The sequence below is a fragment of the Homarus americanus genome, unplaced genomic scaffold, assembly GCF_018991925.1.
Source record: "Homarus americanus isolate GMGI-L3 unplaced genomic scaffold, GMGI_Hamer_2.0 scaffold51859, whole genome shotgun sequence".
Taxonomy (NCBI): Eukaryota; Metazoa; Arthropoda; class Malacostraca; order Decapoda; family Nephropidae; genus Homarus; species Homarus americanus.
In genome coordinates, this window is record NW_024711292.1 from 12,890,617 (window position 1) to 12,916,512 (window position 25,896).

At 37.3% G+C, this 25,896-nt stretch overlaps 1 protein-coding gene across 1 annotated transcript in view; it reads right to left on the reverse strand.

Moving 5' to 3' along the window:
• The window catches only part of LOC121855817 (mediator of RNA polymerase II transcription subunit 25-like), a 63,091-nt gene that overhangs the window by 32,560 nt on the left and 4,635 nt on the right, over window positions 1–25,896 (reverse strand). Inside the window, exons 2-3 of the mRNA XM_042350981.1 lie at window positions 17,035–17,083; window positions 575–705 (exon numbers count right to left, since the gene is read on the reverse strand). Coding sequence (XP_042206915.1) covers window positions 575–705; window positions 17,035–17,083 — 180 coding nt within the window. The remainder of the gene's footprint in view (window positions 1–574; window positions 706–17,034; window positions 17,084–25,896) is intronic.

The following is a 25,896-nucleotide window of genomic DNA, read 5'->3' on the forward strand; positions in this document are numbered from 1 at the left end:
CTCAAATGTTAAAGTACAAGCACTGTGTTGCCAATAGGAACAGAGCAAACAGAAGAGCAGCTGACCAGGCTCTCATGTGACAGAAAACTCAGACAGTGACACTGTCATTTAGTTACCAGTACAGTACAGTACAGTACTGTATATGTTGAGAAAGCAATGAGGGTCAGGAAACACATGTGTGGTTGTGAAAATTTACATCCTTCTCCTTTATTGAGAATTGCCATACCAAATGTCTTCTTTCGAGATAACTTGTACAATTAAGGAGAAACTACTTCTTGATTTGATTCTCTTAATTTAGTTTTAGTCAAGAATTTGGAGTACTGGGATCCTAGAGTTTTTGCCCTTTAGAATTGTCTAGCTAAAAGTGAGTCACCCAATACTTGTCAAATCATAAAAAAATACAGTAGTTTACAATAAACTTTAAAGTGCCTTACATAAAGCACCACTTTGCAATTCTCACTTTATAAGGCTTGAGACAACAAATATTTTCCCAGAGTTATTCACTCTTCTAAGAATTAAAGATTTTCATTGCATCAATCCTTCTGTTGTAAATCTCACAAAGTATGCAACTTACCGGGCATTCTTGATGGAATTCAGAATTTCTGTTTCTGAACATGTTGGGCCATAACATTCCACCTGACCCCATGACCCAACAAGTGATAACTCCGTGCCATAAAACACTGCTGCGTATTGAACCACACTACTCTGTAAATGAAAAAAATCAACATTAGACAGAGAAAGCAAAATTCAAGGTGATTAAGGTTAAATACAACATGAACTATAAATGCATTTGGCCATACTTGGGTGTACAAGAAGCCAAAGAGCAAGAGTGGCACATTCAATAAAAGTCAGAGCTTTAAAATGGTTTCTTATATCATCCAACAGAAGATCAAAGCAAGAGAACATTATGATGTTGGCTTCAGAAATAAAGAAAAATACTGGATATACTGTACATACCTGTGGAACAAGTGAAAATGAGATACTTTGGCTACATAATGTTTTTTATGGGTATTAGCCTACCCAAACCCAAAACCTTTTCAAGTCTTCAACTACAACCTTTATACTTCTTTCCTTTCTAAGGGAGGTGTATGCGCCTACTGCAACACACGTACACCAATAGCTCGACTCACGCATCTTGAATCTTCCCTTTGTGATGTCTTCTGGCTCAAAATATCTCTACCAACTATGACAATTTTCCTTTGCTCCCTATACTGTTCTCCCAACTCTATCAACTATTTAGAACTCTTTGACTATCTCACTTCTTACCATGACTCATTGCTATCCACACACCCAAACACCGAGATCCTCTACCTAGGGGATTTCAATGTATATCAGAGAGAGTGGCTTGGCTCTGAAAGGGATGACCCAGGTGGAGCTGAGGCACTCTCTTTTTCTTTACTTAATGAACTGGAACAAATTATGAAACACCCTACACATGTTACAGAACGACACGATCAACTTACTAACATTCTTGATCTTTGTTTTACCTCACACTATTCACACTCAATTTCTGCCCCCTTAGGGTCTTCTGATCACAATCTTATTTCTATTAAATCAAACTGGGCACGACCACCTCCCCCACCACCATCTAAATTTTAACTATGGCACTAACGGAGGGCAAACTGGCAATCCTTGCAAGAATTCTTCTCCGACTTCTTGGGATGAATGTTGCTTTTCCACTCAATACACCCCGGTATGTGCTGACAGCATTACTGAGGTTATACAGGGTGGTATGAGTGCATTTATCCCATCTTCTACCAAAACTTTCACTTTACAATCATGGTTTGATTGCTCATGTTCTCATGCATGCAGGGAGAGAGAGAGGGCATATCAAGCTATGAAACTATCTCCTTCTCCTATTACCCACTCATCTTTCATTACTTCTAGGAATTGTTGTAAGGCTATTCTTCGTAGGGCTAAACGGAACTTAATAAAAAGAAAGACCGCTGTCCTGATTTAACTCTTCTTCTAGTAAATCCTTCTGGTCCTTAATCAAAAACATCTGTAATAACTTCTGCACTACCTCTTTTACTCCTCTCTTCCGACCTTATTCTCCTCGAACTCCACCTTAGATGATTCCAACTCTATCCCTCCTACTCCTGCTCCTCCTACTGAACCTATGCACTTTCCCATAATCTCCACTCATAGGGTTGTTAGTGTGTGTTATCCAGGTTGGATGTGAGTAAGGCACATGGACCGGACAGAATACCCCCTTCGTATTGTGAGGGCATGTGCTGAAGTTCTGGCCCCTGCGCTTGCTCGCCTCTTTTGCCTTTGCTTCAAAACCCAAACTTTTCTTCTTCTGGGAAGCATGCCTCGGTTCAGCCCATCCCGAAGATGGGTGACCATTCCAATGCCCGAACTTCATCCCTCTTTTAGATTTTCGAAACTCCAGTAATATCTCCGTTAGCCAGAATCCCTCAAACCCGGAAATCTCTGATAGACGGAATTGAAATTTGCTCAGATAATCATTACCAAAGCCGGAATTTTAAAAAACTCCGGCTTTGGGAACAAATTTTCCGAGGATGAATATCGAAAGAATTTTCTGAAAATGTCTTGAAAAAAGATGAAAGTTAAAGAATTTTGGAGGGGGGACCTGACCTGACCTGACCTGGCCCGACTCAATGTCAGGTGGAGGTAGGGTGGGGGATTAGTGATCTCATATTACTGTACTGACCCTCTAAAGAAATGTCAGGTCACCTTTCTTGGCTGGAGGATTAGTGGGTCTCATGACCTGAAGATGTCTTGAATAAACACGAAAGCTAAAGTATTTTTTAAGGAGATTGTGATAAGTATAAGTATAAATGAGCAAAGTTGTATCCCTTCAACATTACATTACATAACATTTTAAAATATGGAGCAAAAAAGGTGTGGGTGATTTGAGCGATGGAGTGGAAAACAGTGGTAACATGCACCAGTGTTGCCAGGTGATAAGCTCCTCAACAGCTGATCTTTTAATTCGCTTATTTGCAGTCACACAACAAGACTCTCACTGGATGCTTGTTGTCTTAATTCCCTAATTCCCGTGTGTGTGTGTGTGTGCAAATGTGGTTGTGGTGTGTGTGTGTGTGTACTCAAGTGTACTAAGTTTAATACTAAAATTATTATGTATGGTGCAAAATAAGGGATGTTTATACTCAAATTAATTGCTATCTTACAAGAATTTCAGCAATGCAAATTATATATTCTTAAGTCAAAGCAGTGACATTTTATACGAGTAAAACTAAATTCCTTCTTTTAAAATCCTTGAGCAAGAGTCCTGGGAGAAGAGTCCAGTTGGGGGGGGGGGTCATAAGACCCCCAATTACCCTGTGAGTGTGTGCATGTGGAGTGTGTGTGTGTGTGTGTGTGTGTGTGTGTGTGTGTGTGTATATACTCAAATGTACTAAGTTAATTACAAAATTTTTTAATCTTATTGGAAACGTTTAATAGAGAATTTATTAAGGATCATTATGGTATCAAATTCATCACAGTTAGCCACACTTGAGTGAGGAAGGGTAGGGGGTGGGCACTGACCATGCAACCCTACCCCTCTACACACCCTCCAACACAAACACACACACACACTACATCCTTGACCACCGAAGGGTCAAAACGTACCTGGCGCTCCTCTCGGAGCAGCCAGGTCAACTGTTAAGTTGGCCCATACCAACCCCCTCCCCTGAACCCTCCTCCCCACCGGAATATCAACAAGTTCTCGCCAGAAGTTACAATTTCATTTAGGAAAGGAACGGAACCAGTGTTAAACAGAGGTGAACAGTGCTTAAGTCAGTGAGAACAACTCAACAGTAACAGTCGAACCCAAGTTAACCTTCACACAGTGAGGTCCCAGGTACCCAGTGATAACGGCCCGCGAGACCCAACAACAACCACCAATGTGTTAATCCATCTACGATAGGAAGGCCTGGGACCAAACCTCACTCATATAACACCATCTGTGATGGAATTACTACACCACATGTCCCTCATAACACCATATGTGAGGGAATTACTACACCACGTCAAGTCCCTCATCACACCATCTGTGAGGGAATTACTACACCACGTCAGGTCACCTCATACACACCAGGCTGTGAGGGAACTACTACACCACGTGAGTTCCTCCTAACACCATCTGGGAGGGAGTTACTACTACCCAGTTTGCTGTTCAACACCTACATTAATCTGTATGTTCACTGTATGTTCCTTTACCTTTCTCTAATGAAGGCTTTTGTTAAACCACCAATGTATGTAATAAGTCATTTATGTCCAATGTATATTTTCAGCCTTCGGACTGCAGAATTTTTTCAATAAACCGTTAATTATTATTATTATCATTATTATTATTATTATTATTATTATTATTATTATTATTATTATTATTATTATTATTATTACACACACACACACCCAGCACATCTGCATGTGTGTGGCTGCATGGTCACATCTACTGTACATACAATACATAACATTAAATAAAAGCTACATATAGTGAGTTCTGCTATAACGCGTGTTTTGATAACGCGAATTTGCTCTAACGCGATTTATGAATTAGGAACGATATTTGTATAACGCGAACGCTTGTTTGCTATAACGCGATTTTTGCTTACTATTTCTCCAATTTTGTGGTACAGTGAGGTATGCTATAACGAATCTAATCGGTTCTATAACCTTGTTCGTTATAGCATTCGTTCGTTATAGGATTAATCCGTTCCAGGCCCCCAAATACAACCACTTAACACTGAAAAATATAATATAAAATTGTAAAAATTGTAAAAAAGTGCATAAAGATGCATCTAAACCCCTGAAATAAAGAATATCATTAATATTTGTAATAAAAAAACAATAAATTAGAAAAAAAAAAATTAAATAATGTTCGTTGTAGGAGTTTCGTTCGTTATAGCATTCTCAATTTTATAGGTAAAACCGTTCGTTATAGGAATATTCGTAGTAGAATCCGTTCGTTATAGCATACCCCACTGTATTAACTGTGAATATAGTAAAGAAGAATATCAACAAGAAGCGTTCTGGTGATAGAATTCCCGGTGATGATCGTAAAAGAAAGGATATAACACTTGAAGAGAAGCTCGATTTTATCAACCTCAAAATCACCCTTCTCCCCCATCAAGTAAAGTGTTACATTTACTGTATGATTTCATTATTAGATATGAATGTAACATTCATTTAGACTGTGCTATCCTTTGTGTTAGGCTAACTACTAAATTTTTTCTATTTCGAGTAATCTGCACCTAACCCTATTTTCTCCATAAGCCCTGTTATTTCTATCACGCGATTTTCTATAACACGATATTTTACAAGAACACAATTATCGCGTTATAGCAGAACTACCTGTATATATATTAGGGGGCAGTGAAATTTTGCTCAAAGCTGCACTCTTCAGGCATTGTTCCTTATACATATCTAAGACTCCATGCCAAATTTGAAGCTGATATGTCGAGGTTTAGTCTGCCGCATTTTCTACTGAAATTTTTAAATTTACCTACAGTACTAGCCAAACAGCCGCTGTGGCGGTGCAATGTTCTGTTCAGTGTTTATCAACTTTTTTTTCATATCTCTTATTTCATTTAAGTTGTCTTGTTGCAGATGAGTATGGTGCTATGTCTATATTGATTATCAGCCTTTTCTCATTTCATTTCTCCCTACACTGGCTGCCGCTTGTGACCGATACTTGATTAGTGATTATGCTGGAGCTGCCATTGCTACTGCCACCTTAACTGACTATGGCATTATCACAAAGGATGACAAGAGTCAGGTTATTGGACCACATAAGCTGCGGGATGCGAGACAAAAATACCGATTTAAGAGGCAAGAAATTGAGATGGCTAGTTTAGATAATTTGACGTCACTCTATTTTGATGGTAAGAAGACCGCCACTCGTGTGATGATAAAGAATGAGAAGACCGAGAAATGGAGTTCGAGGATGATGGTGAAAGATCATTATGTCATCATGGTTGAGCCTGGCAATGAATATCTCACACATGTGACTCCCAAGACTGGACACGGAAAGCAGATTGCCAAAACTATTCACGAGTTTCTGGTGGAGAAAAATCTAACCCAGCAGCCCATTGTGTGTGTTGGTTGTGATGGAACCAATGTAAATGTAGGATCAGAAAATGGAGTCATTCATCATCTTGAAATGTTACTTGGTCACCCGCTCCATTATTTCATATGTCAGCTTCACGGAAATGAGCTGCCTTTCCGCGCAGTTTTTTATCACTATGATGGTAAACCAAGTGGTCCTGAGCATTGGCGTGGTCCCATTGGAAAGCAGATCAAAGAGTCTTTGTCTGAGCTTCCAGTTGTCGCCTTCCAGCCAGTCAGTTTCCCTGATTTCCCTGTGTTTAATGATGAAGTGGAGAAAGATCTGTCCTGGGATCAGAAATACCTGTATAGGATTTGTAAAGGAGTTATCACAGGTGTTGTTGAAGATGACTTGGCTGCTATTGAGCCAGGTCCTCCCTGTGTGTCAAGGTGGAACACCTTATGGAGTAGAATCCTCAGGCTGTATGTAGCAACATCAAGACCCAGCCATGAGTTGAAAAGAATTGTCATTACAATAATAAAGTTCAGTGCTCCAATGTGGTTTTACATCAAGATACACCCTTACGTAACACACGGCTCAAGGAACGTATTCCAGTCCCTGCTATATATGAAACACCTGAATAGTGAGGAGGAGACGATAGTGAAGAAGGCTGTCCAGAGAAATGCATACTTCGCCCACACAGATCAACTTCTTCTTGGTATGTGTGCAGATGAGGACATGACTGTTAGAGAAAAAGCTGTCTCAATGATAAGAAAAATTAGAGAGGAGAATCAGCAAAAGGAAGAATGCACTGGCAGATCTGAAGAGGAGGAGGAAGATTCTGATGCTGCTGTTGACTAGAATTTGTTAAACTATACTGATGAGGAGGGTAAAGATGGAGATGGGAATGAGGATGTGCCTCCTGTAGTCAACATGAGAAAGGTGGTGACTCCGAAACTAAAGTGGCAAGCAAAAAACTATCATTCCATGATTAACTGGAGGAATGAACTCAAGACTGAGCCTCCTTACATTGCTTCTCTGTCAAATCTACAGGTTAATGACATTCTTGAGACACCATTAGTGGTGCCCAAGTGGCCAAACAGCACTCAAGCGGTCGAGAGAGGCATAAAAGTGATGACTGAAGCTTGCACTGAAGTGACGGGATACGAATCGAGAGATGGATATATTAGGCAAAGATTATTGTCTAGGAAAATGATGCCAAGGTTCCGCACAAAAAAGAATTTCAATATGAACTTGTAATGATTTTCTATACGGTGTACCTGTAAAATAACATGTGAATTAAATCGATGTCACCCATGTAAAATTTATCATTATCCTGGAAAACATTAAATGACACCTAATTTTTGGTATACACTAAAAGTTGACAAAAAGTCGTTAGCGATGCGGCAGGGTAAGTATGCATGAAATGGCATGAAATTTTGCACAGGTGTTTGTTACAGCCATACAAACGATGCCTGAAAAGTGCAGCCTGCAACTCAAATAAAAGTGTTTTTTCCCTGCCCCCTAGTGAACAGTGTTTGTGTTTGAGGAGTGTTTGACACATAACTAATAATTAGGAGTTAACAATGTTTGCACATTAAATTTCGATCTTAAGAGGAGATGTGAGATTGTATTTAACTTAAGACAGCTCAAAGATGCCAGCTGATTGTTATCAACATTGTATTGACACTGGTAATTCTTATCCTCAGTTTGCCCCCAACAGGTGTTAGAAGCCTGTCTGTGCTTTCAGTGGGTGATAATTTGTAAATAACTTAGATGGAAGGGAATTATTGAACTACAGGTGTAGTTAAAGAGGGTAAAGTCTTATGCTTTTAAATGTACAACACAGTTTCTTATTTATCCCCAGTGGAGAAGAAAGTAAATGGAACCTTCAGTCTAATGTCCAGTGAGAGATTCATTGCAGATGTGCAGGGGGTGTATCACCTACAAATGGTTCAAGTCTTCAAATCTATGACTACTAATAATTACGGTAAGTTTTATATAATATGTATACCCGTATATATATATATATATATATATATATATATATATATATATATATATATATATATATATATATATATATATATATATATATATATATATATATATATATATATATATATATATATATATTATATATATATATATATTATATATATATATATATATATATATATACATATATATATATATATATATATATATATATACATATATATATATACATACATACACAGTGGTCCCCCTATTTACGCTGTCAATTGAACCCGCGGAGTAGCATGTAAAACTAGAAACGCATAAATGGAATAACAGAACATATGGGATTAATTGAAATAGAGACTGGGCCGACTCCCAAAATCCACTTTTTCCTACACAATACGGACACAATTCCTATGTTGTAGTAAAAATAACATCTTAATTTTATAATGGTATGCACACACACACAATGTTTAAGAGAAATACAGTCGACAGGGTAATGTCCATTTAAATAATGGAGTCAACTCCCTCCCCCTTCTTTCCACGCTCGCTAGCTCCTCCCTCTCTGAGAAATGTTTGGGTGAAAACACTAGATTTTAAGGTATAGTAATAAATAATACCTCAGATTAAAGTTAGAATAATATAATTGACATTGCTGGATTCCTTGCAAAACCAGGAATATTTTGAATATAAACATCATATATTTTGCACAAAAGATAAAATTTTGGCTCTTTGTAATGAAAATTCTTACATTAGATCTAAAATTTGTATGTCTAGTGCAAATTCCATGATGTTTATATTTAAAATAATTACAATCTTATAAGAATTCCAGCAATGCAAATTATATTCTGGCCAGGTAATTTGGATGAATTTTATGAGATAAAACAAATATCTTCAGTAAATAAACAAATTATACTTGACCCAGACTCTATCTATCAATAAAAATACTCCACCTCGCTCCCCCCCTTTTCCCACGCTTGCTGGGTCCCTCCCTCCCTACTCCCTAACCTTCCCTCCCTACCAGAGAAATGTTTGGGTGAAAACATTAGGCTTACATTTTAAGTAATAAATAATACCCCAGACTAAAGTTAGGATAATATAATTGGCATTGCTGGATTCTTTGCATGACCAGGAATATTTTGAATATAAACATCATATATTTTGCACAAATATAAAATTTTGGCTCTTTGTAATCAAAATTCTTACATTAGGCCTAGATCTAAAATTTGTATGTCTGAGGCAAATTCTATGATGTTTATATTTAAAATAATCACAATCTTATGAGAATTCCAGCAATGTAAATTATATTCTGGTCAGTTAATTTGTATGAATTTTCTGAGCTAAACCAAATATCTTCAGTAAATAAACAAATTATACTCCACCCACGTAAATGAGTAAATTCACCGCGTAAATCGGGCATCCGGGTTCTGGCAAGGTACCGCGTAAATGACCAAACGCGTAAACGAGAACCTCGTAAATCCAGGTTCAACTGTGTATATATATATATATATATATATATATATATATATATATATATATATATATATATATATATATATATATATATATATATATATATATATATATATATATATATATATATATATATATATCTAAAAACTTACTTTGAGGTGTGTAAGTCATATTCCCGGCAGCTTTGTTTACATATCAAACAGCTGATTGTAGAGGCAGTTGATGATGACATGCCATATTCTTTACATAGTTCATTGGTTCTAATGCCTTCTTCTTGTTTCATAATAATTTCTGCACTATATATTATCAATATGTTAACTAAATTTCAGAATGACCAATAATTTTAATGTAAAAATGCAAAAATATTCAAGAAACCAACAAAATCGATGTTCACTCCACTGTAAACAAAGTTAAACTGAGAAGCGTTGTTGGGTGATTCAATCAGCTGATGGGCGCCCAAAAACTGTTCCCTGTACTGTCTATATTATCAATATGTTAACTAAATTTCAGAATGACCAATAATTTTAATATAAAAACTGCAGAAATATTCAAGAGGCCAACTTTCTTGATATTTATTTCACTGGAAATGAATGTAAACATAGAACCAATTACTGTATTGGCGGACTAGCCGATCAGCTGATGGTCACAACAAAACATGTTTGTCATAAGAATTTCATTAATCGAAGTTTTTTTCATTACTCGAACTGAAAATCCTTATGGGAGCTAATTCGTTAACTGAAATTTTGTTAATCAAACCGTTCGTTAATAGAGGACCACTGTACAGTAATATCACGATTTACACGGTCCAATTGACCCCGCAGAGGTCGGCGTAAAGCGAAGCAGCGTTAATGGAATAACAGAACATATGGGATTAATTGAAATAGAGACTGGGCCGACTCCCAAACTCCACTTTTTTAGGACACAATACCGACACAATACCTATATTTGTAGTAAAAATAACATCTTAATTTTATGATGGCATGCACACACAATTAATATTTAAGAGAAATACAGTCACCTGGTTAATGTCCATTCAAATAATGGACTCAACTCCCCCCCCCCCTTCTTCCCACGCTCACTGGCTCCTCCCTAAATGTTTGGGTGAAAACACTAGATTTTAAGGTATAGTAATAAATAATACCTCAGACTAAAGTTAGGATACTATAATTGACATTGCTGGATTCCTTGCAAGACCAGGAATATTTTGAATATACTGTACACGTCATATATTTTGCACAAAAGATAACATATTTGCTCTGTGCAAACAAAATACTTGCATTAGATCTAAAATTTGTATGTCTAATGCAAAATCCATGATGCTTACATTCAAAATGATCATCATATTGTAAGAATTCCAGCAATGTAAATTATATTCTGGCCGGGTAATTTGTATGAATTTTATGAGCTAAATAAAAAAATTATACTTCACCCGCGTATATGAGTAGATGCACTGCGTAAAGTGGGAATTCCGGTTCTGGCAGGGTACCGCGTAAATGTAGAAACGCGTAAACCAGAACCGCGTAAAGCGGGGTATTACTGTATTATATATTCTCGTATGATCAGCCACTTCTGGTGTATGTTTTATCATTGATAATAGAACATATTAAATACTGTGCTATAACATCTTGATAAAATCACACAGGAAAAGGGGAAACAATGGAGCACCTTATCTTTCGTCTTTATTCAAGACATCCTCAGAGGCAACTGAATTACAAGGACTGAGAGGGGCTTATGTACACAGGGTGACCTTACAAAACATGAGGTCAGGTCAAACACATGACATCCACTAATCCACACACCACCACCATCGCAATCATAAGAGGAGTTATAAGAATGGGCGATGTAACTTGTCATGTCAAGTCAGGTAAAATATATGAGACCCACTAATCATCTATCCTACATCTATCCTACATCTACCTCGAATGCTTTCAAAGCATTTTTAACCTTGGGCCACTGACAAATAAATTTGTGTAACATATCATCAATTTTGTACTGACCATCACTAAGGTTTATAGAATGCATTTCTCTAATCAAACTTGCTTCAACTAGAAGTCTTTCTGTGACACATGATGATTTATACATTTATAAACTGTTTTCCCAATCTATGGGATGATTATGATTCCTTATATGAACTGTGCTATAACATGTATAGAAAAATGACGAAATATTGCATCATGGTCCCGGGTCCCCTTGTGTTGGAGGTTTGGGGAGGGAGGGAGGGAGGGAACTGACTGCACACCCCCAAAAGGTTCCTGCCTCTCCCCTACTCCTCTCCATGCCTGCCATGTTTTACTGGTTTTTTATTTATTAATTTATAAAGATATGCTTACTGTAATAATTTGTGCTTAATGTGTTTAATATTTTATATAAACCATGATAAAACATACACCATAAGAGGCTCATCATTGGTGAAAGGGGAGTGCCAGCCTCCTTGCCTCCGTCCAACTCAGTGTCTCACACAAAAGACTGTAAACTAGATGTTGTGTGTGTGTTTATGATGTGGTGTTAGTTAAAGAATAATAAATAAACAATATTGTATTGTTAATGACAGTATGGTAGTTTGATGAATAGTAGTGACAATTGTAGTATGCTGCTATTCATCAAATGACTGTCACTGACGATACAATATTGCTTATTTATTAATTAATACCACATCACACCCAGACACCTTAATACCCACATATTGTATGACATAAATTTATGCATGGTTAACTATGTGGTGGTGAATTAAAAGATCAGCTGGCGAGGAGCTTAGCGCTTGGCAACACTGGTGCATGTTACCACTCCTTTCCACTCCATCTCTCTTAATCACCCACACCTTTCAGCTTTGTCACTCCACATTTTAAAATCTTATGTAACGTAATATTCAAGGGAAATAATGCTTTAAGTGTAAGTATAAAAAATACTGTATTTTAGCTTTCATGTTTATTCAAGACATCTTCAGGTCCTCAGACTCACTAATCCCCCACCCGACAATGTATCAGAAGGTCAGTAATATGCGATCACCAGTACCCCACCCTCCCTCCACCTGACATTGTGTCAGGTCAGGTCAGTTACACAAGACCAACGAATCCCCCACAGCTCCATGGGAGTGGAAAATACCAGTCTTTGCTGTAACACACAGCTTCATTCACGACCATATATAGATTTTTAGTTTAGACTCCGGGTTTAAGAAAGTCGTCCAGTTAGCCGGAAATCTCTCATCCCCGGAAGTGCTCTACACCAATTGTTCCGGCTAACGGGGATATTATATTTTAAACTCTAATTTTCTCCAACACCTTGAACGCCTTTCTCTTTTGTCGGTTCACCAGTATGGCTTTCGCCAGGCGAGATCTACTGGTGATCTGCTCTCCTACTGCACCCATCTTTGGTCATCCTCTCTTAGGGATTATGGAGAAACTTTCATCGTGCCCCTTGACATCTCCAAAGCATTTAACAGGGTATGGCACAAGTCTTTGCTTTCTAAACTTCCCTCTTGTGGTTTCTCTCCCCCAGTTTGTTCTCTAATCTCTAGCTTCCTTGAAAACTGATCCATGGCAGTTGTTGTCGAGGAATCGATCTCTTGCTCTTTCTCTACAAATACGTAGTGGTGTCCCACAGGGTCCTGTTCTTTCACCTTCTCTCTTCCTTATTTTTATCAATGATTTACTTCACACTATGACTAATTCTATCTATTTCTCTGCTGATGATTCTACTTTTCACTCTTCTTCACATTTTCCCCTTCCCCCTAATTCTCAAACTAGATTTGTCTCCAGAGCTGATATCATTACATCTATCAAAAGGATCTGTGCAGCATCTCCGAACGGGGAGGTAGAAACTTGGTTAAATTCAACAGTAATAAAACTAAGTATTTACCAATTACACTTTCCAAATTAGATGATCTCCTACCAATCACATTTCAGAATGCTATCATTCTGCCAAAATCTAAAATAGATATGTTAGGCCTAACCATTTCCTCTAATATGTCATGGAAGCCACAAATCCTCAACATTACTAAAGCCGCCTCACGAAAGTTGGGAATGCTGTACAGATGCCGTAGCTACTTCACTCCTGAGCAGTTGCTTCAAGTATATAAGTGATTCATTCATCCTAACTTGGAGTACAGTACTGCTCTCATATCTCGGGTGGTTCTTCTTCTGTCCTACTGTTAGATACGGTGGAATCAAAGGCATTTCATCTTATTAGCTCTCCTCCTTTAGTTGATAATCTTTCTTCCCTTTCTCTTTGCTGCAATGTTGCTTCACTCTCTCTCTTTTACAGGTACAGGTGCTCCCCTACTTAAGAACGTTCAACTTACAACAGGTGTTTAATGTGGATGAGACTGGATTATTTTGAATAAAATTCCAGATAGAACAAACATTACCTAAGAGGTGAAGAGTGAGCCAGGTTTTAAGGCTGTATTAAAGGGTATAGCTGTACTAAATATCCATAATCTTTTCATTTTTTACAATATGTTTGGATCTATAAGAGTAAAGTTGGACTTACAAATAAGCCTCAGGAACATAACTCGTTCATAAGTAAAGGAGCACCTGTACTTTAACGGACAATGTTCCGTGGATTTAGCACCTTATTGTGTACCGCCGGCAAGGCCATGGGCTCGGAACACACGTCTTGCCCGCGGTGTCCACCATTTCTCTGAGGATGTCGGTCACACTAGAATAACCCGTTATAGTACACCCTTCTTTCCTCACACAGCCAAACTGTGAAATGTTCTGCCTTCTTCTGTGTTTCCATACTCATACAATCTATGTCACTTTAAAAAACTGGTTTTCCGGCATCTTTGTGGTGTAGATTAATATAAACTTTTTCTTTTCTATTTTTAATTTTTTTTACTCTTATTTATTTTTTTGCCTCCTAGGTCCCGTTGTGGATCGATGACCTGTGCCAGGGTGGGCTATTCCCCATAAAAAAAGGCACAGATCGCTGACCCACATCAGGGCCTGGGGAGGGGCGGCAAAAATTATTACAGGTGGCCTATCAAAAATCCGGCAACCGATAAACCGGAACCTTCAGTTTTCCGGCATGGATTTCGGAGCGCATTTTCAAATATTTCTTTGTTTATTTAATGAAGATATATGTTTTAGCTCATAAAATTCATACAAATTACCCGGCCAGAATATAATTTACATTGCTGGAATTCTTACAATATGATGATCATTTTGAATATAAACATCATGGATTTTGCATTAGACATACAAATTTTAGATCTAAAGTAATAATTTGGTTTACACTAAGCAAATATTTTATCTTTTGTGCAAAATATATGAAGTTTACATTCAAAATATTCCCTGACCTGCAAGGAATCTAAAAATGTCAATTATATTATCCTAACTTTAGTCTGAGGTATTATTTATTACTAAACGTTAAAATCTAGAGTTTTCACCCAAACATTAATCAGAGAGGTAGGAGCTAGTGAGCTGGGAAGAGTGGGGGGAGGGGGGGATTTGAGTCCATTATTTGAATGGACATTAACCTGGCGACTGTATTTCTCGTAAATATTAATTGTGTGAGCATACCATCATAAAATTTAGATGTTATTTTTACTACAACATAGGTATTGTGTCGGAAAAGGTGGAGTTTGGGGGTCGGGCCAGTCTCTATTGGAATTAATCCCATATGTTCTGTTGTTCACTTTACGTGGTTTTCACTTTCCACGGTACCCTGTGGGTTCAATTGACCGTAAATCGCGTAAATCGTAGTACTACTGTATTAGTGAGGTAATGAGAAAAAATAAATAAAAGAAGGAAGACCAGAGGATAACAAAGACTGGGATGAATGAATAAAAAAAATAAATAATAATATATCAGTGAGATGTAAAAACAGGAAGCGCACGCACGCATGCACACACACACACATCCTTGACCACCGACGGGTCAAGACGGATCAGACGCACCTGGCGCTGCTCAGCAGCAGCCACGTCAACTGTTATGTTGGCCCATACGAACTCCCTCCCCTGAACCCTCCTCCCCACTGGAATATCAACAAGTTCTCGCCAGAAGTTACTATTTCATTTGGCAAAGGAATGGAACCAGTGTTGAATAGTGGTGAACAGTGCTTAAGTCAGTGAAAAACAACTAGGCAGTTGAGTCTTACCCAAGCTAACCATCACACAGTGAGGTCCCAGGTACCCAGTGATAATTCCCCCAAGACTCCACGATAGAGAGGCCTGGGACCACACCTCAGAACACTTGGTGTCCCCATGATGCTACGACACCATGTAGTGAATGAGTTGCTACAACATCATGTGAAGTTCATCATAACACCATCTGTGAGGGAATTACTACACTACATCAGGCCCCTCATACACCATCTGTGAGGGAATTACTACACCACATCAGGCCCCTCATACACCATCTGTGAGGGAATTACTACACCACATCAGGCCCCTCATAACACCATCTGTGAGGGAATTACTACACCACATCAGGCCCCTCATACACCATCTGTGAGGGAATTACTACACATCAGGCCCTCATAACACCATCTGTGAGGGAATTACTACATCATCAGGCCCCTCATACACCATCTGTGAGGAATTACTCATCAGGCCCCCATACCATCTGTGAGGGAATTACTACACCACATCGCCATCCTCATCAGGCCCCTCATACACCATCTGTGAGGGATCATCTGAGGGAATTACTACACCACATCAGGCCCCTCATACACCATTTTACGGTGCACCTACTCATATACGCGGGTGAAGTATAATTTTTTTATTTAGCTCATAAAATTCATACAAATTACCCGGCCAGAATATAATTTATATTGCTGGAATTCTTACAATATGATGATCATTTTGAAAATAAATATCATGGATTTTGCATTAGACATACAAATTTTAGATCTAATGTAATAATTTGGTTTACACAAAGCAAATATTTTATCTTTTGTGCAAAATATACTAAGTTTACATTCAAAATATTCCTTGACCTGCAAGGAATCCAGAAATGTCAATTATATTACCCTAACTTTAGTCTGAGGTATTATTTATTACTATACCTTAAAATCTAGTGTTTTCACCCAAACATTTCTCAGAGAGGGAGGAGCCAGCGAGCTTGGGAAGAGAGAGGTGGGGGAGTTGAGTCCATTATTTGAATGGACATTAACCTGGCGACTGTATTTCTCTTAAATATTAACTGTGTATGCATACCATCATAAAATTAAGATGTTATTTTTACTACAACATAGGTACAAATTGTGTCGGAAAAAGTGGAGTTTGGGGGTCGGCCCAGTCTCTATTTCAATTAATCCCATATGTTCTGTTATTTCGTTTACACGTTTCTCGATTTACGCGGACCTCCACGGGTTCAATTGACTGCGTAAATCGAGAGTATACTGTACACCATTACATATAGTGTACTATACTGTACTGTACTGTACTACTGTATACTGTACTGTACTGTACAAAACAAAAATGTATGCCCCTTGGTAGATGGCTCCATGCAATATTGAGATCAATTTCATCCTGAAAAATACTATTATCAATGAAGTTACTGCATGATAATAATAGTTTTAAAAAATGGAGATACTGTATAGTGTACTGTACTAATTCTTACCTGTGTGAAGAAAACATCTGATTCCTCTGATAGACCACCTCCAAAAAGCCTGAAATTTCAATATGTTTGTATTAAATTCTATCATATTTATCAAATTCAATATTTCTTACACATCTAAGCTTAATATTATGCATAACAATAAAAACTACTGGTCAGGTAATTGAAATTGTATGTTGTAAGTAAAGGCCACCATAAAACAAAGAATTTTCCAACCAAACAACATGCAGCTACAGGGAGTCCTCGCTTAACGTCGGGGTTATGTTCCTAAAAACGCAACGTTATACGAAACAACGTTAAGTGGATCAATTTCCCCCATAAGAAATAGATAAAATACGGGAGTTATGTTCCTGAGCCTCCCTTTGCCCCATGAAATACATTACATACTGTATACAGAAATTCATTGCTATTTCTATAGAAAATAATGCACAAATATACAACTACTAAGTTTATATTGGTACTCACCGATGGGCAGAAGTGATAGAGCAAGTGTGTGGTGGGTAGTGAAGCGGAGGAGGTGGATGATGGGAGGGGAGGAGTGTGGAGGGAGCGGAGGAGGATGGTGGGAGCAGAGGAGGGTGGGAGAGGAGGAGTGGTGAGTCACTGAGACTCTGCGCCAGCCGAGAGAGGGTGATACGCAATAGAAAGTAGTGCATGACAATGCAAAACGGCGTAGTATCGGATCACCGGGATATTAAACGAATTTTTGTCTCTTAAAGTTAAGCGATGTAGTACCGAAATAACGTTAAGAGGGACGACATCAAGCGCGGACTACCTGTATATTGCTGTTGACCGTCATATGATGGGGTTAGAGACTTCAAAAGTCATTATTAGGTGATCGATCGTATATCAATATTAACAACTTATGGAGAAAAAATTGGTTCCGTTCCTGAGACCCTGAGGAGCCAGAGTTAGCACTCAAAGTGGTTATTTTTCAACTTATTTTGAGTAAGCATACATAATTTTGTTTTTCTATTTTTCTGTTACATGCACATACAGTACCATCTTTCATACAGAATGTGCAAAACAAAATTATTTTTAGGGTCAAAAACATAAAGGGAATAGACATTTCTTATGTGCATTGGAGTTATCACAGAGCAGGGGAAGGCATATGTACAGTAATTTTTTTTTTGTTACATGCACACACAATTTTTCATACAAAATGTGCAAACAAATAAAAGAAGTAATCATTACAGTAGAATCCTGGAATCCGGCACCTACGGAGACTATTAGATGCTGGATAAAGAAATTTTTTGTTTAGTTGAACCTCACTCTTAGGATACCCCCAATAAATCCTACAATGCACAGTGCTACAGGCTGACCTAGCAAATTCGTCTCAGAAAAACAAACTTCTTTAACACTTATTCTACTCTATATAAACAATTTGGCTTCGAAATAAAGAATATGTAACACAAAACTATTAAATCTGAAAAATTAAGAGCATGGGTGGGATGTGAATGTGTGTGGAGGTGGTGGAATATAACTGGGTGGCTGCTCTCCCTCCCAATGTCATGTCGTGTTGCCCAGAAGATGGTTGGAAGGAGATTTTTTTTTTACATAAAATATGTGCTATTGTATTTTATGATATGCTATGTATAAATGTTATTGTTTATCATAGCAGTAAATATGGCAGATCATCCTCAATGCATGTGGTATTCAAACTTATGATTCTAGCTGATTTTGGAGGAATTTTTATTTTTATCATTATTACAGCTACCCCTCGACTTACGACCTACTCGACATATGACCACCCACACATACGACCGCCACAGTCGGTACCAAAAATTTTTCAAATGACGTTTCCGTCCCGTTCGAGAGCATCGCGTGGGCTGGGTCGTCTCGTGGCTACGGCATCCACGCCGTAGAGCACTCGGTTGGTGTTTGGCTGTCGTTGTTGTCGGTAGTGATCGCGCTGTGCACTGACAATATTTTTGTTTCTAATTCACTTTAGAATGACTGGCAAGCATAGAAGTGAGAGTTCTGGTGGTGCTCAGAAGAAAAGGAGACAGTCAATTACTTTTGAGATGAAAATTAAAATAATAATGCAATATGAAAATGGAAAACGGCAGCAACCATTTCACACGACCTAGGCTTCTCTCACTCGACGATATCGACAATTTTGAAGGACAAGGAACGAATTCGTGAGGCAGTGAAAGGATCAGCACCTATAAAGGGAACAATAATAACGAAAAAAGACAAGGTCCTATTCATGAGATGGAAAAATTACTTGTGATATGGATAAAAAAATCAGATACAAAAGCATGTACCCTTAAGCCTTCTAACCCTACAGGCTAAGGCAAGAAGCCTTTTCGAAAGCCCGAAGGAGCAGGCAGGAGATGAGTGCGACCAAAACTTCACAGCAAGTCATGGGTGGTTCCAAAGGTTTAAGAACAATTACAGTTTGCACAGTGTAAAGGTGAGTGGAGAGGCAGCATGTGCTGATGTGGGTGCTGCCGAAGCTTTTATGAGGAGCTAGATCGTGTCATCGTGGAGGGAAATTATTTGCCTGAGCAAATATCTTATGTGGATGAAACTGGTTTATTCTGGAAGCGCATGCCAGAACAGACATATATCTACAAACAGGAGAAAACAATGCCAGGATTCAAGACATTCAAGGACCGAATCACACTTCTGTTGGGGGGAAGGTAGCTGGTTTCAAGATAAAGCCCTTCATGATATATCATTCAGAGAACCCAAGGGCTTTTAAACATGTCAGCAAGCACACACTGCCAGTGTTTTATCGCAGTAATAAGAAAGCATGGATGACCCTAGTACTGTTTGAGGATTGGTTCCTGACTTGTTTCATTCCATGAGCCAAGGAGTATTGTCTGCAACAAGGGATTGCATTCAAGATTTTATTAATTTTGGATAATGCTCCGGACACCCACCACACCTGGACGACCTGCACCCTGATGTTAAGGTAGTCTACATTCCACCTAACACTACCTCCATCATCCAACCCATGGATCAAGGTGCTATTGCTGCTTTTAAAGTGAATTATTTACGTACGACCTTCGCTCAAGCTGTTGCTGCTACTGAAGGTGAGAAAACGCTCAGAGTTTTGGAAGGACTACAACATTTTGAAATGTATAAGGAACATAGCTGCAGCATGGGATGAGGTTACAGGTCAGTGCATGAATGGAATATGGAAGAGAGTCCTGAAAAGATATGTGTGAACAGTTTCAAAGGATTTAATGAAGATGAAGTAATTTCTGAGATTAATAACAAGATAGTGGAGTTGGGTAAATAGCTGGAGTTAGAAATTGATAATGGAGATGTTGAGCAGTTGGTTGAAAGTGTAGCAGAAGAGCTAAGTAATGAGGATCTAATTGAACTGGATGCACAGAAAATTGCAGAGGAAGATTCAAAATGTAGAAGAAGAACCTGCACCCCAAAAAAATTTTCAGTAAAACAAATGATACGGTGATATCCTTTTTGAAAGTGTACATAGAAACCTTTTTTTATAATAAACAAAGAAAAGGAAAATATTGGGTTTCAACACAGAAAACCCAATAAACTTTTACATGTTCTTGCTTTATTAACTAATCAAGAATCAATGGTTAAGGGCCAGAACACTGTAATAACCAGAGTGATATAAGTGTACATGTTTATTTACACATACTCAAACTTGAATTATACATAGAGCATATACACGCTGACTGGTGAAAATTGTCAGCTTTATATTAATAATAAATATTTATTTCTTCACGCACAAAGCACATTGAGACTTGATTTAAGTTTCATATGTTCAGTTTTTGTCATGTTTTTACCCAGCAATTTCCCTCATCCTTCATGCACTGCTTACTACAAGTGATTTGTGATCGTATATAGAGAAAAGGGAAAAAAATACTTCTAATTAAAATAAACAATTGTCTTATCAATTTTATTAGTTAATATCATCCAAAGAACAACTGAGGAAAATATGAACAAAATATATAAAAGCATTCGGATGCTAACTGTTTGCTCCACCTTTACCAAGTGATATTACACAAAATGTATTACTCATGCACTTCTTTACTTTCTCATAGGGAAAGGAAACATTCTTCTTCATTGGTTGTTTGTTCTACAATTGGTTAGCTAGGAAGCGCCCCTAATATGGACTATGGTAATGGTGGAGGAGACTGCTAGGACCAGAAGGACTTAATGGAATTGCACCAAATTTCCAGATGTTGTTTGGATGATACTATGTAAAAAAAATGAAACGATGAAGCACAAAGTCTATTAGAACCAGACCTAACCTACCAAACTTTATCTAACTTCCTAACCTGTGCATTATCATTTCAAATTTCTTTTTTACTATCATCCAAATATCTCCTGAAAATTTGGTGCAATTCCATAAGTCCTTCTGATGCCAAATTTTCAGGAGATGTTGTTTGGATAATACTGAGTAATAAAATCGAGGTGACAACATTGTATGTAGTTTTTCTTTTTTTTCTTTTTAACCTATCCTTTGATCATTAATTACTTGTTAGTGGGCAGGGAATGAAAGAAGGGGGAAATAACTAGATAAAACACTATGAACACTGGTCATATGGCAGTAATTTAACATGTACGTGCTTTATACCCGAAGAAATAAAAAATTTAACATAATAAGGCACCATCAGATCTTCCGTAGCGACCATGTTTTAGTTCACATCATCTGCGATGTGGGAGCATCCATGGTCTTTGTTTACATATCAAGAAACCAATGACAATCTCATAGGGTGTGTATATTACGCTTCATATCGTAGTGAAATCATTCATTTTTTCTAGAGATGTTGTTTGGATGATAGTAAGAAAATCAACATAACATCGCACAGGTTAGGACGTTAGACAAGGTTAGGTATCACGCAAATAGCATCTTAAAAAGTTTTGGTTCAATTCTATAAGTTATTTCTCGTGCTAATGTGTCCTCCACCTTTGCCCAATTTTCTTACAAGTATCATCCAAACAAAATCTTCTGAAAATTTGGTACAATTCCATAAAGTCCTTCTGGTGCTAACCATCTCCTCCACCATTACCTGGATAAATTAGGTGGGTAAATATTATGTAGTTGCCAACACCTCCTTACTATATTGAATTTTATATAGGGAGAAAGAGAAAAAAGGTATTATTGAATAAGTCACCCGGTATTGAATTTTGAGAATTTTATTGTTCCAATCAATAGTTTAAATAATTCTAAGACATTTTCTTCTATGATGTTTCCTTTGCAATGACTTATACAGAAGGGGGTTAGGAGGTTAGATTAGGTCAATTGCGAGAAAGTCATAAAAAGTGTCTAAGAATTGTCTAAACTATTTATTGCAACCACAAGATACTCAATATTTAATACCGGGTGACTTTTGCAAAGTTACCAACACTAAATATAATTTATCTATAGTGCTTCTATGAAAATTTTTTAATTTTTTGAGTACAGTATTACCCCGCTTAACGCGGTTTCGCTTAGCGTTTTACCGTATACGCAGTGCCTCACTAGAGCCGAACTTGAACTTTCACTTAATGCGGGTTTTTTCCACGTATACGCGGTGAGTGCCCGGCTCGAGAGCTATTTTTAGATTCGCCCCACCCCCCACCCACCACCCTGCCTGACTGCCTGTTTTAGCTCATAAAATTCATACAAATTACCCGGCCAGAATATAATTTACATTGCTGGAATTCTTACAATATGATGATCATTTTGAATATAAACATCATAGATTTTGCATTAGACATACAAATTTTAGATATAATGTTTACTCTGAGTAAATATGTTATTTTTTGAGCAAAATATATGACATTTGTATTCAAAATATTCCTGGGCTTACAAGGAATCCAGCAATGTCAATTATATTATCCTAACTTTAGTTTGAGGTATTATTTATTACTAAAAAGGTAAATATTCTGGTTTTCCCACACATCTGGTAGGGACAGTTGGTGGGGGGTGGGGGGGAGGGAGGGACCGACCGACCATCTGTTACCATGTGAAGAATATATTTTTTTTTTATTAACTGAAGATATTTGTTTTAGCTCATAAAATTCATACAAATTACCCAGTCAGAATATAATTTACATTGCTGGAATTCTTATAATTTGATGATCATTTTGAATATAAACATCATAGATTTTGCATTAGACATACAAATTTTAGATGTAATGTTTACTCGAGTAAATATGTTATCTTTTGTGCAAAATATATGACATTTATATTCAAAATATTCCTGGTCTTACAAGGAATCCAGCAATGTCAATTATATTATCCTAACTTTAATCTGAGGTATTATTTAATGCTAAATGTTAAAATTTAGTTTTTTCACCCAACATCTCTCGAAGGGAAGATTGGTGGGGGGTGGGGGGGGAGGGTTGGGACTGACGTGCAGTTGGAAGAGGGGGGGAGGCAAGGTGGGGTACTTTGATTGACAGATAGTGTTGTGAAGAATTTTTTTTTTTTAACTGAAGATATTTGTTTTAGCTCATAAAATTCATACAAATTATCCGGCCAGAATATAATTTACATTGCTAGAATTCTTACAATTTGGTGATCATTTTGAATATAAACATCATAGATTTTGCATTAGACATACAAATTTTAGATATAATGTTTACTCTGAGTAAATATGTTATCTTTTGTGCAAAATATATGACATTTATATTCAAAATATTCCTGGTCTTACAAGGAATCCAGCAATGTCAATTGTATTGTCCTAACTTTAGTTTGAGGTATTATTTATTAAAATTTAGTGGTTTTCCCCCAAAAATTTCTCAGAGAGGGAAGAGCCAGCAGTGTAGTGTGAGAAGAGGGGGAGGGAGTCCAGTCCTTATTTGAATGGACATTAACTTGGCGACTGTATTTCTCTACTTCTCTTAAGTATTAATTGTGTGCATGTACCATCATAAAATTAAGATGTTATTTTTACTAGAACATAGGTATTGTGAAAAAGTGGAGTTTGAGGATCGGGCCAGTTTCTATTGGAATTAATCCCATATGTTCTGTTGTTCACTTAGCGTGGTTTTCACTTAACACGGTACCCTGTGGGTTTTATTGACCGCGTTAAGGGTACTACTGTATTTTAACTGATAAAATTACCAACAATGTTACCTGTTCCAAGTGGGCAGGGCTTTGAAGTAGAGGGAAAATGTGGAGTAAAATACAAGAACAAAATAAAAATTGCAAACCTTACCACCCCTATAAAAATCCTAAAATATAAAAAGTTTACCTTGTCCAGGTATTCGGTGTTATTTCCGGTGTTCAGATGAGGAGGGACCCATACTCTTGAAACTGATTCTTAACATTTTGACATTCATTCAAGTTCGGTTTGCATTTTAAACCAATATGGCTCTCAAGTTGAGCAATGTGTTTTTCCGATGGTTTAAACAATTTTAAGACACTTTTCTTCTATGGCGTTTCCCTAGCAAATTATTTAAATACAGTATACTGGGGGATCCAGGAAGCAGAACCCCCAGTTAGGAGGTTAGGTTAGGTAATATGAGGTCATCTGTGAGGGAAACGTCACAGAAGAAAAAGGTTATAATTAACGACTAACTCGCAGCCGATTTTTTCATAGGAATGATGCAATTTCACTGTGTTTTATAGTGGTCACTCGTAGTTTTGGCAAATGTGTTAAAATGTGGTTATTTCTAAATTAAACCTAACCTAACCTTAGTTGATAAGGTAAACAAGTGGTAAAAGCAATGTTAGAAGACCTCACCAACCTAACTAAAGAAACCGACTTAACCTTACCTAACTTCTTAGCCATGAGGCTCCACCCTTCAGTTCCTCCTGCATATTAAACAGAAAGAACTTTCTATGATATAGTGTAATTTTACATTTTTTGTGGACATGAGCAGTCACCCTGACACTGTGGCTCATAAACATACACAGGCGACTGGTGTCAATAGGAGATGATTGGCTGTACAGCCGCATCATCGTCAAGAAAGACAGAGTAGTGTGTGCCTAGTCGCCTAATTATCTACAAAATGAAGCAATTTAAAAAAAAGATTATCATATCAGAACTCACTTATGAAAATAAATTATAGTAAGAATATAATCATCAAAACAAATAACGCATCATTGGATTAGTTGTCAATATTAGCAGTACTTTACCCCACATTTTCCCTCTACTTTATAAGCCTTGCCTATTTTGAACAACTAATACTGTTGGGTATTTGGTTATTATTTTAGTTTCAGTCATCAGGGGAATATAAGGAATTTGACCCTTACCAGAAAGAGGGGCTCTGCAGGAGTGAAGCCCCCCTCCCCTCCGTTAGGTTAGACATAGTTCCTGGGTTCTGTGGTTAGGTTAGGTTACGTTAGGTTAAGTGGATACACCCCATTTCGTCACCAACCAGGTTCATCAGTAAAAAAAACCAATTTCGTCACCAATATCAAATCCATTTCGTCACCACTAACAGACCGTTAAGGTAATTCTTTTACACGAATACAAATTACACATGTTTATAGACGACTCGAGAATTTTTGTGTTGTTATTATACATGAACATTAATTATTTAATAAAGAAAAAGATTAAAACAATAGTAAATAAACAAAATACAGAATAAATGAAGGTGATTACTTCTTCTTCACTACCTTCAGCAGAGGTTGTGTTTAGACTGTCAGGTAATTTCTGTAAACAACAGGCAATTATCGGGCAAACTACTGTACTTGATGGAAATGATTGGCGGTTAATTAACAGCTTTTTGATCATCTGATATTGTTTTATATGCCCAATGTATTGTTATGCTGAAGCATAATTTTGTATCACAATTTTGTAAACTAGGTGTTTTGATTATTTTTTCTCCCAAGCAACAGTTATTTTGGCAAATTTAGTTAAATTTTTGTGAATATATTGATGATAATGATGTATTAATTATGCAAGAACATTCTATAATGTATTGCATCATTTTTTATGA